The sequence below is a fragment of the Montipora foliosa genome, chromosome 5, assembly GCF_036669935.1.
Source record: "Montipora foliosa isolate CH-2021 chromosome 5, ASM3666993v2, whole genome shotgun sequence".
Lineage (NCBI taxonomy): Eukaryota > Metazoa > Cnidaria > Anthozoa > Scleractinia > Acroporidae > Montipora > Montipora foliosa.
The window spans coordinates 34,436,919-34,451,918 of NC_090873.1; the positions used below are offsets into that span (position 1 = coordinate 34,436,919).

Below are 15,000 nucleotides of genomic sequence, written 5' to 3' on the forward strand. Positions count from 1 at the left end.
AAGAGGAATATCTCTTCATATTATATTTTCCATTAAATTGGACAGTTCAAACTTTCAGTTGATCAAATTCAGCTTGTGAAGTTTGGTCTTTTAGCTCACAAAATCATGTTCACCTGGAGATTTCGTAAAACTGATCGTAAAGATGTAGAAGCTAATTAACATAACAATGATGATGATGATAACGATAACGATGATGCTGATGACGATGACGATGATGATGATGACGATGATGATGTATGTCATGATGACGATGATAACGATAACGATCACAATGATGTTGATGACGATGACAATGATGATGACGATGACGATGACGATGACGATGACGATGACGACGATGACGTTGAAGTTGAAGATGATGATTATGAAGTTGAAGATCAGGGGTGGATTGAAGGGGAGAGGGGCCCGAGGGAGAGAGGGGCCCGAGGGGGCCACGGCCCCCCCTTTTCCCCAGTATTTAAAGAGCTTCTGTAACTAACTGACTTTCAAGTGGTACAGTATGCATTAGGCGGTTTTTCTTTAGATAATGATTAGTTCAGTTACTGAGCTTTTCCTATTTCAAATACATTTTGCCTTGATAGATATTCATCACGTATGAAAAATTAAATAGATATGCACATCAAATATGAAAAATTATGATAATAAGCTCACTGCTTTTCAAAAATCCGTTAAATGTAACGGGAGTTCTTCTAGGTTATGAAATGACGAGGACTGGGCACAAATAATTTGTTGGATGGAAGGCATGTGGGGGGTGTGGGGGGGGGGGGGTGCGCTCTCGTCGATATTCTTTGGCCCCCTCTTTCTGGAATTTCTGGATCCACCCCTGATGATGATGATGATGATGATAATAAAATGATTTCAAGTGGATTGGGCATCATTGAACTGAAACCTCACTAATTTTAGAATTTAATTATATAAAATTCCATATACTTGAACTACAGAACTGACATACATGTAATTGAAAGTGCCTGCTCTACCAAGAGCAATAATTGTGCACAGTGCAATCGCATGGTCATGGACTCGCATCCCGTTCAAACCTGGATTATTTCAGGATCAACTGCTTAACATTCTTATCTAACTGCAATCATCTTTCAAACTTTCATTTCATGAGATCTCACTGGCCGCTCCCTACCCATGTGGTGACTTCCAATCTCTTCTGCCAGGTCACTTGCTCTCTTCCTTGTTTCTTCTGAGGAATTCTCTGTGCCCATGTAACACGTAACAAACACTCGGCTTGCAAGTTCTTTGGGGTCTGTCGGGATATATGAACTAGGAGGAAAAAAAAAAAAAAAAACGAAAATATAGGTAATCAATGGTTTAACACGTTCCTGCTGATACTATTTGAGACAAGAAAATTTGAATCCAGAGTTCAGCAACTAAAGTAAACACCCACATAAAGAACCTAGATTTTTCCAAGTTAGGCTAAAGAGGTTCTCATAACATGGTATTTACAGTAGTTTCAGGCTATCTACTGGTATATGTAGGTTCTTAAATTGGATATTATTTCCACAAAAAGATATCTACTCTATGACATGGGATGACTGATTTCCACTAATGAGGATGCTGATACCTATATATTTCATAACCAAGAAAAATAAGTTTTGAACAAGATCTGTGCACTGCCAGTTTAAAGTACAATTCATTCCAGTCGCCTGAAATTTTAAGGTCACTTTCTATTATAAGAATTTGTTTAATTTTTTAAGCTAACCGGGTTCATATGTAAGGGGGTGACGGTCTGTACATCAATACAGAACCCCTTAATTAGAGGTTAAAGGGTTTACAGCCCCTAAGTGCACTAAAAACCATGGTCCCTTTAACCACTTGCTTTCTAGTGCGGCCCAGTGGTTAGAGCACTTAGGGATCCCTGGTTTAAGACACGTTCTAACCACCGATTGAATTTCTTCCTGGTAGACTCCCTGGTTGAACTTCTCAGCTGCACTTGTAAACAGCCAACTACCTTGCCTCCCGCCAGTTGGGATTCTTAACAGTTGTTGTTGAATGTTCTGTTCTGTCGTGATTGTGTTTCGTTCCCCCTGAAAAGCCCCTATGGGGAGTGGCCAATTAAGTATGTATTTATGTATATTTTCGAAGAGCGATAGGGCATACTTACAGCTTTCACTCAAATGCTAGATGACTTAATTGGTCGATGGAGAACACCTAACTGGCAAAAGGGTTAAGTAGAGATGCCCCAAGAGCACCTCTAAAAAGAAAGCCAACCACATAACATGGAAGCCAAATGTATTTTCAATGAATTACAGGACTAGTATCTCTAATTAATTTCAAAGTACTTTTGATAATGGCAACACTATAAGGGAGTTTTTATTAGCATGCCCATTTTTGACACAAGGATTGCAACCGGAAGTGAGCTGTTTTCCCTTTAACTTGTCTTCACACAACCACATTTACACTGCTTAGTATCTTTTCTCCATTAGAGATTACAAGAACATGTACAAAAATCTGGGGGACACCATTGTCCCAGGTGGCACGTGAAATGCTCTCTTCCGGTTGCCGCCTGCGTCTCAAGAATGTGCACGCTTAAGCTCTCTTCTGAAAGTGTGTTAAGTTTCTGAGACCGCACAGAAGTGCTGGAAGTCCTTAATCTGCAGACAACCAGGTTTTGACCCCATCCTAAACCAAGATTAACCATCATATGCACATTATTGTATAAAGCAATATTAACTCACTTATCATTGACAATTCGCCGAGCATCTTCCAACACCTGTTGATCTCCATTCTTTACAGCCTGACAAACTTGGTGACACATGGAACTCACAAGACAAGCAGTTGATGAGCTGTCAATTCCTGCCGTGGTTAAAAAAAAAACCACGATAATTATTGCTTTGAAAAGTGCTTTTAGGTTACATGTAGTTACATATTAAAGTCACACTGCAAGTTAGTTAATAGTTAAAGGAAAAGTGTCTCGGTCTTGCAATGAATGCCATTTCCTTGATAGGGCTAGAAAAATTATTTATATTTGAAATGTGTCCATTGGGCTGTTCACTTTCTACCAACTGAATTGATCAAACAAGGACATGATACTGTACACACTGTACCTCCACTGAGGGGTAGAAAGAACCCAGCCTGGCCACTCCTTCTGAGGTAGTCCCACAACCAACACGCTGGACCAAGACTTATCTCCTCCTCTGGTGAATGGTAATGCACCTCGATTGGCTCTGCTGAAGGGATATTTATGTCATCTTCCCCACTTAGTGCAAAGTCAACTTTTACACGCGGGTAACTTCGAGGAAGAGCCGCCGCACTTGAACCAAATGTTGGTGTAGCACCACGATGAGAGCGCACTTCCTCCAGGTCAACAGTTGCTGTGACAACTTCTACTTCCTGAAGTGAAAACTGGGCACCTTGTGCAACTATTTTGCCATTAACTGCAATCATTGAGCACCCATCATAATAGACTCTTTCCCCATCACAGCCTCGGAGATTTGCATACACATAGATTCCACCAGCCTAAAATTAAAAAAACCTTAAGGTAACCATTCATAAAATTGCTGAAAAAGGTGCTCTGTAGACTCACAATAGGTTATCAGGGATTTCAATAAAAGTTGAAGTTAGTGGCTGGTTCAAGTAGAGTAAATGACCATCATCATTGTCAAAACAAATTTTAATCATAGGTTTGAGAGAATCTGTCTTTATGGCGATTTTTATGATTCTGCAGAATTCCAATCACAGTTTGACAAAAAAATTATTATTGACGTATGACACAACCTGCCAACCAGCATCTTTGGTTCCCATGGTACATTTGTACTTTATCGAACTCTATGCCAATGGAAAGAGATGGAATTTGCAAAAATCTATTTACTTAAGATTTTCTAAAAGCACGTCATAAAATTATCACATTGTATTCGAGCTGTGAACTGTAAAAAAACTCCAATTCACTTTCTGAAGGCAGAGTTGATCTTTTTAGCTATGTTTGGAAATTTGATTGAGAAAAGCCAAAATGAAGTTTGGCGTTTGGTGCTTGAAAGAGGGAGATTCCTTAGAATTATGAAAATCGCAGTAATAGGAGGAAGCGTAGCCAACTTCTGTGTGAAGTAGAAACTGCTTTTCGTAGGCTGTTCTTACGTATTAAACCACTATGCCATCAAACAAATTCTATTTCATTTCATGTGAAATTAATATCACCTTAACAGTATCATTTTGTTAACGCTACAGTATGGAAGTCACAGGTCAGAGTGGTTTTTTAGCTTTTTTGTAAGTAAGAAATATCTGTGCTGGGAACATTACCAGAATCGATGATAAAGAAGAGAACACAGTGCTTGTTGCATCTCTCTAGTTTTAAATTTTCCTTGCTCCTGTTTCCAGGTTTAATGGATTGCCTCCAAATTTGCTGCCTGGCCTCCTTTGTAGTGTCAAAATATTATTGTGAATTAAGCTACAAGATTTGGACCACTGGTTAAAGTTTCTAATTCTTCTAGTAACAACTTTCTAAATCTTGATGTGAAATAAAAGACAAGAAAAGATCAAAGCTACACAAGATAGGAGTCTTCAAGTACATGTCCCTTTATAAATTAATAATAATAGAGTACCGAAGTGTGACGTCACAAAAAAATTAATTTGTGAAATTATGGGGTTTGGCGCCATTTTCAAATAGAGCGTCCTTAGAAAAGGGTCCTTGCCAAAAATCACCTCTTAATTGTAATTAACTGTAATTCCCAGCCGAAATATAAAGGATGAAAGTTTGATACTGCCCCATGTGAATCTCTTTAATTTTGAGCTGGTTCCAAACTAAAGGAACCAGAACAAATTTTGAAGGGTTTGTATGGGATGCTATCAAACTTTGATCCCTTGTGTCTCCATCGGGAATTGCAATTCAGAGCTAATTTTGGGTACGAGGGCATCATTTAGGATCCTCTATAAGAATATGACATCATATCCCATAATTTCAAAAAACATATTTTTGTGACGTCATCACTTTGGTACTCTATACTAATTAACACGTAAGTTAAGATTGCTCAAATTTGCCATGATTGAATTTTCCCCTTAGCTATTACTCACTTCCTGTATACATTCACTGCTGCATCTCACACGAATGACACTTCGGATAAACATTATTTTGTGACATACAATAGTAGACCTAGAAAACCATCACTCCCTCCCATCACCCCCTCCCATCCTATCTTGCTGTAGCTTTAGTTCCCAATCCACCAATCATTTCTTGTATGCACTGAGCCCACTCTCTAAATTACTAAGATTCATTTTTATATGGGTGCCTATACACTAAAATCTGACATGGAATACCTTAACAGTTGCATCTTTCACATAGTCAACTCTGGTATCTAGTTTCCTCAACTGATGATGGCTCGCACTTCCATTGGTGATGATCTCCACACCATCAAGGACCATATCAACATGGGGTCCATTCACACTAAACATTTCCTCACAAAGTTCTGTCCCAATACAAGTATCTAGTGTGGAGATGACCCCATCTCCGAATGGAACGGTTACCTGCCCTGTTATTTCTGATATCATACGAGGAAGGAAGTACTCCTCTGTTTGTTTTGTCTAAAAAATAAAAATAAAAATGTTTAAGTGAGAATGCACTTAAAGAGGGGTCACCTAGCCTCTATAGGCCAGTAAACTCAAAGAAGTCCAACTTGCAAACTCTCATGGACAAGTTGTCTTTCACTGACGTACTCCTGAAACCTCCAGTGTTGCGTCAAATAACAGTCCAACTGGACATTAAGTGTAAAATAAGAAATTTTTACACAATTTAAAACTTTACTTACTGGAGTTTTTTACACATCATTTAACCTTTTGATACCCAAACGGCCTGAACCGGCCAAACTTAGTGTCTAATGCCAGATGATTTTACTCATCAATGGGGAACCCCTGGGAGTCAATAGGTTAAAGAAAATAGGAACATGACCAACCTAATGTTCCCACCCCACTGAGGTAGGTGGGCGAAAGACCTTGGAAATGAGGATTGAAAATAACAACAGAAGACCATGATTTCATTGACTGTAATCTTGGTCCTCTGCAATCATTACAAACGGCCAACTCAGTAGCCACCAGACTTCAGGAGAAACTTAAGGAGTTGCACATCAAATGGTTAAAGCCAAATTCAAATTGAACATTTAGCTGAGAAACCACACAAGTCTAACTTTCTTATTGATGATACATGTTGGTTGTAACGTTTTTGGTTCTGTGTGTTAATAAATTGAAGAAGGCTATGGAAAAACACGCTACAGTATGTGATGATTTTTGGAATTGTTTGAATTTTTAGAATTTATGCTAATATTTCCACAGATGTATCATAAAATAAAAAAAAAACAATGTTCTGGTTCTTTTTTGGGCAGTTTCGCGGTTTATATTCGAGAATTATCGTATGCAAAAAACTCTGGTTGTGCCGTTTGCTAAACAAGAAACAAAAGAAACCTTTTGTGTTTTATGCTATAAATGACCCAATCATTGTAAGCTATTAATGTCATTTGTCATGATAATTTTCAATTTTTTGACAATTTTGTGCTTAAATTAAACATTTTTATAATGTGTATGGTTGGCCAATGCTATATAAACTCCACCAAGACTGTAATTATCCAATGTAACAAAGAAGATGGCGGGAGTCCGTCAAAAACTGTGAAGAATGTTGTCTGCATTGTTCGTAAAAGTTTGTGTTTAGGTGCTGTTGGATCAAGTCGATGCCAATTTCATTTTATGGGGCTGATGATGGTTTTCTTTAGGACAGCTAGGTATCGCTTTGCAAGGCATAAATGTAGATGGTTCAGCTTAGCTTAGGTTTATACGCACTATTCGCAGAGTGGGGCATGGAGCTCGGCGTGTTGTGGTCTGTCCGGTAACCGGTCAAGTCGCCCGAAAGTCATCTCGCCCGAAGTCAAGTAGCCCGGAACCAGAGTCAAGTTGCCCGAAATTCATAGTCATGTCGCCCGATATCTTGAGTCATGCCGCCCGAAATTTTATCGAGTGTATAAACTTGAAGAAAAGCAACAACTTAAGTAAATCGCAAGGAATAAACTCGTAAAATCTTGTGTCCGCTAACCTATGCAAATATGAAAGTTAAACAAAGACTCAAAATATCGCTGTTCATTTCAGCGTTGTTCGTTTCTATGAACTGCTCATTACAATAATAATAAGTGGAACACTCTCCGTTATCAGACTTTTCCCCACATATCAGTAAAATACATCAAGTTCTCTTAGTTTAATTTATCGTATAAAAAACAACCTTTTACAGCGTTTTTTGTTTATTGTTAACCACGCGAACAAAGCGTGTTAGCATCATTCTCCTTTGTATATATATAAAGAGGGTAAATTAAAAACAGCCACCTCATTCTGAGATAATCAGCTAGCTGAAACACGAGATCGCTACGCGTACACCAAAGAATTACACAATGAGCCTTTATCCCTGTATCGAGTGCGGAAATGAAGTTCGACCACGCCAGCAAGCCGTTCAGTGCTGTAATCAAGATGGCGGCATTTTCCACTGTTCCAATCGCTATAAATTTCGGGCAACATGACTCTGGTTACGGGCGACATAACTTCGGGCGACATGACTTTCGGGCGACTTGACCATAAACCGTCTGTCCTCTGTAAAACTGCTCAGAGTAAAAAAAAGGTAAATGCTCGGAGGTATTAGCTGGACCTATAAATTCCAAGGGTAAATAAAGATATGATGATGATGATACAAATATGTTTGTTTTGATGAAAGTAAAGTGATATGATTGAGGAAGTGCTGGGTAATTTTAAGGAATGAAAATATGTGATAATTGAGTAAAGGGGTAAAAAATATGGGGAGCTCCAGATTACCTATCACATGTGGGACATTCCATTTATGATCTGACCCAGGGGTATGGATGAGTACAGTAGATTCCTACTACAGTACTCATATTTTTTGTCCGAACCCTTTGAAAAAACCTTTCCTATCACTTCACTTTTTTGTCGGTGCCTTTGAAAAAAGAATTCCTGCCAGTCGAATTGGGAATTGGTCCATAGGGGGATTCGGATTATGAATGGAATGTCCCATGCTTAGGGGGAAGTGGTAATGAAGGGAGCAAAGTAAGGAGGGATGGAACTTATGTTGGGCAACACACATCCTATTCAAACTTGCACCTTTGTCCATTTTGTAAACCAACGGCCCTCTCTGTAGTTAGAATCACAAGCCAGAGTGATTTTTGGTCGAATTAGCAGTATTTTGCCGTTCAAAAATATCACTCTGCAGTTGTAGCGTACATTCCTGTGCATAATTGGCATTCCGACATCACAAATTATGTCTTTGGTGACAGGCGATTTCAACAACAGTGCGAGAACTTGGAAAGAATGTAGCAGTGTGTCGCTTTCCAAAAAATGATCATTGCAGCCGTATCCAGGAATTTCCAACTCGGGACCGAGTCTGTAGGACGCACCATGTGCTTTCGCTATGCTAATACTATGAAGAATTCGTTTTAAGTTGCCTTCAAAATCCAGGGCCCATTGATTCAAACTGCAGGTTGCAAGAGTAATCTTTCGTCCCATGGTTACTCCAGGAGTCTCTATTTTGGCTAGAAACGTCTGTCCGTGACTCAAAAGTGAGACGATAAGCCAACAGCACAATTAAACGTTTATAGAAACATTGCGAAGATTTTTCCGAAAAGGTTCGTTTAGCTCTCAACAATTGTTCGTGAGCTCTTCGTGAGATCGTCGTGAGCTAAGTTGGCCACTGGAACCCAGGCTTTCTCTCTCTAAGGGATGAAGATCGATAAGACACCCCGGGTTACGGCATGAACTTTTAATGACATAATTGCCCACAAAGGAGGAAATTATAAGAAACCTTCTATGTTCCGATACGGGTTGTTGGTGCTTTCTCCGTCTTGCATCAGAACAAAAGTACTGAAACTTCTGATGCAAGCATGCAAAGAAGTGACTGAAGTCCTGTATGTAGATATCTACAAGCCGGATTTCTACGTACGCAATTTGTACGAACTTGTTGTAAACGTATACAGCCAAAATTCGGCAACAATTGGCCCGTTGGATGTCCGAATTCTCTTCCCCCCAGCTTTGACGATGACCTACAGCCCAAACTATGAAATAAGACAACTTTTTAGGAAGCCCGAAGTCGCCTTTGTGCGAGATTTTTTTGGGAAAGACAACGGAAGTACGACTTCGCATGTTGATTTCCTCGAGTTCAAGGAATGGATGACGCAGCGATTTCAACTGTCCGATCTGGATAAAACACTGATATATTTGAAAGATGAAGTCGAGGGAATTTGTAACGAAGCCCACAAGGGCCCTTCACCGTCCGAGAGGGCACAAAACAGTCATTATTCTCAAACCTACGAGGACGTCGTTCTCGGAGGCACGTTCGATCACTTGCATTCTGGTCATCGTTTGCTTCTTTCTGTTTCCGCTCTGCTTTGCGAGAAGAGAATTACAGTTGGACTCAGCGAAGGGCCTCTACTGCAAAGAAAGATCTTAAGAGAACTTATTGAGCCATTTCAAGAGAGGAAAGAGCATTTGGAAGAGTTCTTGGGCGATGTAAAGCCAGGTATTTTTCTTGTTATTTACATTGGACTTTTGCTTGTTATTAATGGTAATACTGTTTATACTTGTATCATTTATTCATGCTAGTAAAAAGACTTTTCTGTTTTGATTAGTCCGAGTGCGTTATTGAACAGAAGTAATGAGTTGATAATTAAAATGTCTTGTGTGAACTTTTTTGAAATTATCTTTTCTGACCTCTGGACGTAAATTATCATGCTGTGACGTTGTTGTTTAAACAGGTTTCAAAACGTGTACTGTTTACAAGTTCTGCTTAGTTAAACTGGTTTGAAATTACTATTGCGTCATGTAATACCAAACGAAAAGTCTTACTTCATATTGAAGTAGGCAAATGATCAGCCTTTATAATTTGTTGCAGTAGTACTGGTATTTTAGCAAATCTTGGGTACTGTAAACACTGGTAATGAGCAAAATCACTGGAGTCAGACAAATTTTCCAATATAGTTTACAGTTGTGTTATTAAATGAGATAACTTGTACTAAAATCATTCTCAGAGTTTTAATGGGTTAAATAATTATTCCTCCCCCTCCCCCCACAATGAATGGGTACTTTTTAACCCCCCCACCAACCACCTGGATTTCCAAAAAAAGTCATCACGCATAAATTCAATTTATTTAATATAATATACTTACCCTTGAAGTAAATACATACGAAGTTTTATAAGTAATAAAAGAGTGTAAGAGATAAACATACACTTGTATAAGCTTCAATCTTATCTTTTTGGGGACAGAAAACTCTCTTCATTGTTGACTGGCAATTGAAATCTACTAAGTTGAAGTCGGAGAAACTTAATTAACATGTTATCTTCCAAATTTGGAACTTCAGACCTTAGGCAACTTGAATTTAGTTATCCAAGAGCTGAGCCTGTAGGTCTATAAATTAATGTCTTTTCCCATCTGATTTGTATTATTGCTCTGTCATGTATAGAAAGCCTCCTGACTTTCACCACTAAATCGGAAAGGCAAATACTGAAGTGAAAGTAGCGGATATGAAATCATTTTTTAATCAAAGTATGAATTTTTAAAATCCGAGAATTAAAATCATGCTAAATTTAATGTCAACTTCTCCAAACTGGAGCGAAGTTATGCTCAGCAGTGCGCTAGGGTCTGAGTACGACAAAACAAATAGTGTCATGCGTCACACATTTTGCAACGTCCGCTTTGTTGCAACTGCTTTCTTTAGGTTTGTCACACGTTTTTTGAGTATTTTCTGCGATTTTGAAAGAACCTGTTGAGATAAATTGAAGATAACAAATATGTAAAGAGAAAGATTTCTACTATTTTCAGACTCAGATGGAGCTCGAGTGTTACAGGTATAAAAATTCGAGGAAATGACCTGCGAAGAAGATTTTTTAGGTTCAACCCCCCCTCCCACTTGGATTTCCATAACCTTTGAACCCCCTCCCGTGAGAATAAATTCCAGAAACCCATCCATCGTGGGGGTGCAGATTTTTTCGAGAATAACCCAATGCTACATTAAATTTTGTTTTACTCAGCGTGTAGTATCAAACTGTTATGTTATTATGCTCAGGGTTTGTGCGGTAATGTTACTTGCGCTTGCACACAGTTTGAACAAAAAGCACATGTTGACAGAGATGTATCCAGAGTGCGTCATTGCGTCCTGGGACGCACTCCTTTTCCTTTTAGACGCATAGAATATCAAACAAGGGGTCCAGTTGGACGCAGAAAAAAATTGAATGTTCATGCAAATTACGAATGCCAGGAAAAACATGCGAACGGCGTATTTCACAAGGAAATTGAACATTCCCATTTCTCACATCGGAGAAATGATTGAGTTCCTGAAATTTCAAGGTAAGCTGTTATTTTCGGATTTTTGTAGTCGAATAATTTTGTTTTGTCAACCATTATGTCTAGCTTCATAAGTTCAGTTTTGAATTCGCACGTGTTGCGTGACATGATCTGGGCTGTTTTTTACGTGAGACATTCGGCGACACTTTCGATCTGCCGCCAGTGATAACAAAACATTTCAGTCGAAGTTCAGTTTGTTGCATGCTTTCCAAGTGAATTTCAAGCTATTAGTTCGCTTATCGTGAGTGAAATGACAGAGAATCCAAAAGTATGTTAAATTTTTGTTTTGTGGGACCCTGTTGATGTTAATTCCGGGAGCGCACGTGTCATCGTCTTGGTTCTTGTTTTGCACGTAACTTCAGAGTTAGTGTTAAAATTAACGTGTTAAACATGAAACTTGAATGTATTCAATTGCTTGGTTATTAACATTGGCCATGGCGAAGTCAAGGCCGCAGGGGCCGACGATGAACCATGTATCGATCGCTTACATTTGTTTAATCTTTTGTTCCTAAATTACACCTCAAGCGTAGTTAAAATAAATGATGCTCTTTTACGGAAAATTGAGATTCAGTTCTGTTTTTTTTTGCTGTGGAGATCTAGATCATTTATCAACTGGAGCCAACAGTTCCTACAGCATACGGATTCGATTCCTCGAGACGTTTTCAATGTGATCGATGGAGTTTTGACAGCCCATACATTTTGATTGATGAATCAACAGGCACAACAGTTTCAAAGAAATTAATCATTTTAAGTACATATTCGTTGGGAGACTTTTGCAATTAGAAATCTGAAAGGGTACTGCAGCAGCAATTAAGAGGCAATAGATCGCATATTAATTCTTGAATATTAATTAGCTGGACCCCCAAATTTTTCAAAAAGGGGTCCAGAGGACCCCCAAATTTGAAAACCTGGATACATCTCTGTATTGAAGTGTGAAAGCCTAAAGCTTGAAACCAGTATTAAAGGATTTCTTGTGGACCCATTCAATATCTTTACACGGTGTTCGAAGCGGGATTGACAAGGTATGGACATCATTCATCTCGGCTGACTAAAATTTAAGTCAGTACACAGGTGATAGTGACAGAGTGAACTGTGTGCGCTTCAGTGGTCGACTTAATAGTCATAATGGCCCCTTTACTTATCAACAAAGGTCCTTCTATTGATTGGAGCACAGGCGACAACCTAGGGGTGAACTGCTATTAACTGGCCCTATGGCAAAAATTAACGAAGAAATGTAAACACTTGTTGTATTGGTCTGGAGAAAACTGAATAGAGTTATTCAACAGCAGGGACCTAACAGCAGAACACGCAGAAGTAGTTGAGCAGCTACCGGGAGAGATTTGAACATTACATTAAGCCCTACTCAACTGAACTCATCCCAGTATGGGAGCTACCCAACCTTTGCCAAGGAAACTCATCTCTCAAAGAATCCATCACAAAACTCAGAATTCTAGTTAAAGGAGCCAAGGACCCGGTTGAACACAATGACCGATTTTTCTGTGATTTTTTCATGCTTGGCATGAACTCTGATCATCGTGTTTGAAAGGACTGCTTCAAAGAAGGGGACATCGACCTTACATGTACATTCAACAAAGCTCAGGAAATGGCAAAGGCGGAGAAGTCGGCAAACAAACAGCTTTAGTTAATGAATACAGAGTTACTCCCTATCAATGCAACAAAAACACACCAGAACCAAAGAAACCAGTTGAGCAGACAGCCATCACACACTGCATCAGGATGAGTACAATCCTACAGAAATTGTGGCTGCAGGGGTCCCCACTCCTATGATCAGTGTCCAGCCAGAAATGCAACATGCCACTACTAGGGACCTTAAGCAAGGACGACAACGACGACGATAGCTACGAGAACATTGTCTAAAAATATTATTTCCCGTTACTGGAATAATTTTGCGATCACAATCCAAGAATAAAATTGATGAGAACGGTGTGGATATTTAGAGAGAAAATTGAAAATTTGTCGTCATGTGCTCTCGTCCTTGACATGTCAAGAGGAGAATGGCAAAGAAGTGTATCAAAATGTAAAAAGCACGTGCAGGGCGTTCAAAGCTATTGTTTTTGCCCACTAAATATGCAAATTTGTGGCGTTCTCGTAGCCTTCGTCATCCTCCTTGCTTAATAAGGTCCCTACTGTCAAAAGGTGGACCACCTAGCCAAGGTATGCTTTTCAAAGTTAAGAAAAAAGCAATGTAAATCAGATTGAAGCAACACTCTTGAATAATGCAAATACCATCTCATCCAAAGAAAAGGATCTGCGAGAAGTATCCTTGACACTGGGGCCACAAGGAATATTTGTAAACAACTGTGGTTGGTAAGGTAGACTCGGGTGCCAAGACAGATATCATACCTAAGTTACCCTATACCAGCAATTAAGCCAAGGTACATTGTTGGACTTAGAGCCACCATGTCCAGTTACATTTCTGCCAAGACATGCAAAGAAAACAGCATGACAGGGTGGCATCACATGAACTGACAAGACTGTTGCCGGGCCAACAAGTGACTCTAGTGCCGCAGAGCAAGACCTGGACTCCAGTGGAAGTGAAGGGGGATGCAGGCAAGCCAAGGTGTTAGAAATGTCAAGACAGCAGATGGCTCTGAACTGAGATGTAATAGAATACTGCTGAAGACTTCAGGAACAGTACCATTGCCACATGACGACAACAAACCAGTCGAGCATGCCAATGTCAGTACCAACCCTAGCCGCAAATGCCCCTGCAACCAGCTGAAGCTGTTACCCAAACGGATGCAGCTCCATTGACAACTGTGTCAGGCTCATTATTTTTAGGGCAGTGATGTTATGTTATTATACCCAGGTCATGTTAGCAGACCTTGTGCTTGCACACAGCTTGAACAAAAAGCACATGTCACACTGTGAAACCCTAAAGCTTGAAATCAGCATCAAAGGATTTGTTATGGAGCTTGGAGCTATCAAATATCTTTACACAAACATACCACATTTGCTGCAACCGCTTGAATTGTTTATTACATCCATTTAGAAATTGCTTCTGATCCTTGCAATCAGATTGAAAGCAAAAAGTTTAATAAGATTTTAATTTTCACTTTCAAAGCTTTGCAAAATTTGTCTCCCTCATACATACAAGAACTGACAAGTCTCTACCATACTTCAAGAACCCTCCGCTCATCTACATCGCTTCATCTTAACCCTACCAGCTACATGTATACTTTGAAGTCTTATGGATCTAGAGCTTTTGCTTTTGCCTCGCCATGTGCACCTTTGGAGAGATCTGCCAGAACGCATAAAAAATCTGATAATCTCGAGACTTTCAAAAGACGACTTAAAACTTATTTATTTAAGGAAATCTTTGTATAACCCTATTTGTTCATGGATTTATTTTATTTTTATTTTTCATGACTTGTAAAGCGCTTACAGTTTCAGATAGTTTCATACTGTTTAGAGTCTGTGTGATTGTCGAGTATGCTTTGATCATACGGCTGAAGAATAACAATTATCTCCTCTGCAATCACATAGAAACGCACTGAAACATAGGGGTCTCTTAGCAGTCTAATCGTGTCGTTCATTGTACCTTTTCCCAATTACAGAAACTGGATTTGAAAGAGGACTAAAGTCTCTCGGTTTTCTTCATTACTCCCAAACGACTTTCTACAAGAAACTTTGGCAGTCTTTTCATCTTTCATCTGTATTCCCA

At 39.3% G+C, this 15,000-nt stretch overlaps 2 protein-coding genes across 3 annotated transcripts in view; one reads left to right on the plus strand and one right to left on the minus strand.

Annotated features, from left to right (window-relative positions):
* Positions 1-15,000, minus strand: part of LOC138004037 (glutamine-dependent NAD(+) synthetase-like) — a 30,091-nt gene that overhangs the window by 8,760 nt on the left and 6,331 nt on the right. Inside the window, exons 1-5 of one of the 2 annotated variants that reach the window (XM_068850426.1) lie at positions 8,083-8,655; positions 5,257-5,520; positions 3,054-3,465; positions 2,685-2,802; positions 1,133-1,269 (exon numbers count right to left, since the gene is read on the minus strand). In XM_068850426.1, coding sequence (XP_068706527.1) covers positions 1,133-1,269; positions 2,685-2,802; positions 3,054-3,465; positions 5,257-5,520; positions 8,083-8,484 — 1,333 coding nt within the window. In that variant the 5' untranslated portion in view covers positions 8,485-8,655. Of the gene's footprint in view, positions 1-1,132; positions 1,270-2,684; positions 2,803-3,053; positions 3,466-5,256; positions 5,521-8,082; positions 8,656-15,000 lie in introns of those variants that run through there. The other variant, XM_068850427.1, reaches the window with a different exon arrangement.
* LOC138004036 (bifunctional coenzyme A synthase-like) overlaps positions 8,706-15,000 on the plus strand; it is a 10,971-nt gene continuing 4,676 nt past the window's right edge. The window contains exon 1 of the mRNA XM_068850425.1: positions 8,706-9,493. Within this exon, the coding sequence (XP_068706526.1) occupies positions 8,785-9,493 (709 nt within the window). The 5' untranslated portion in view covers positions 8,706-8,784. The remainder of the gene's footprint in view (positions 9,494-15,000) is intronic.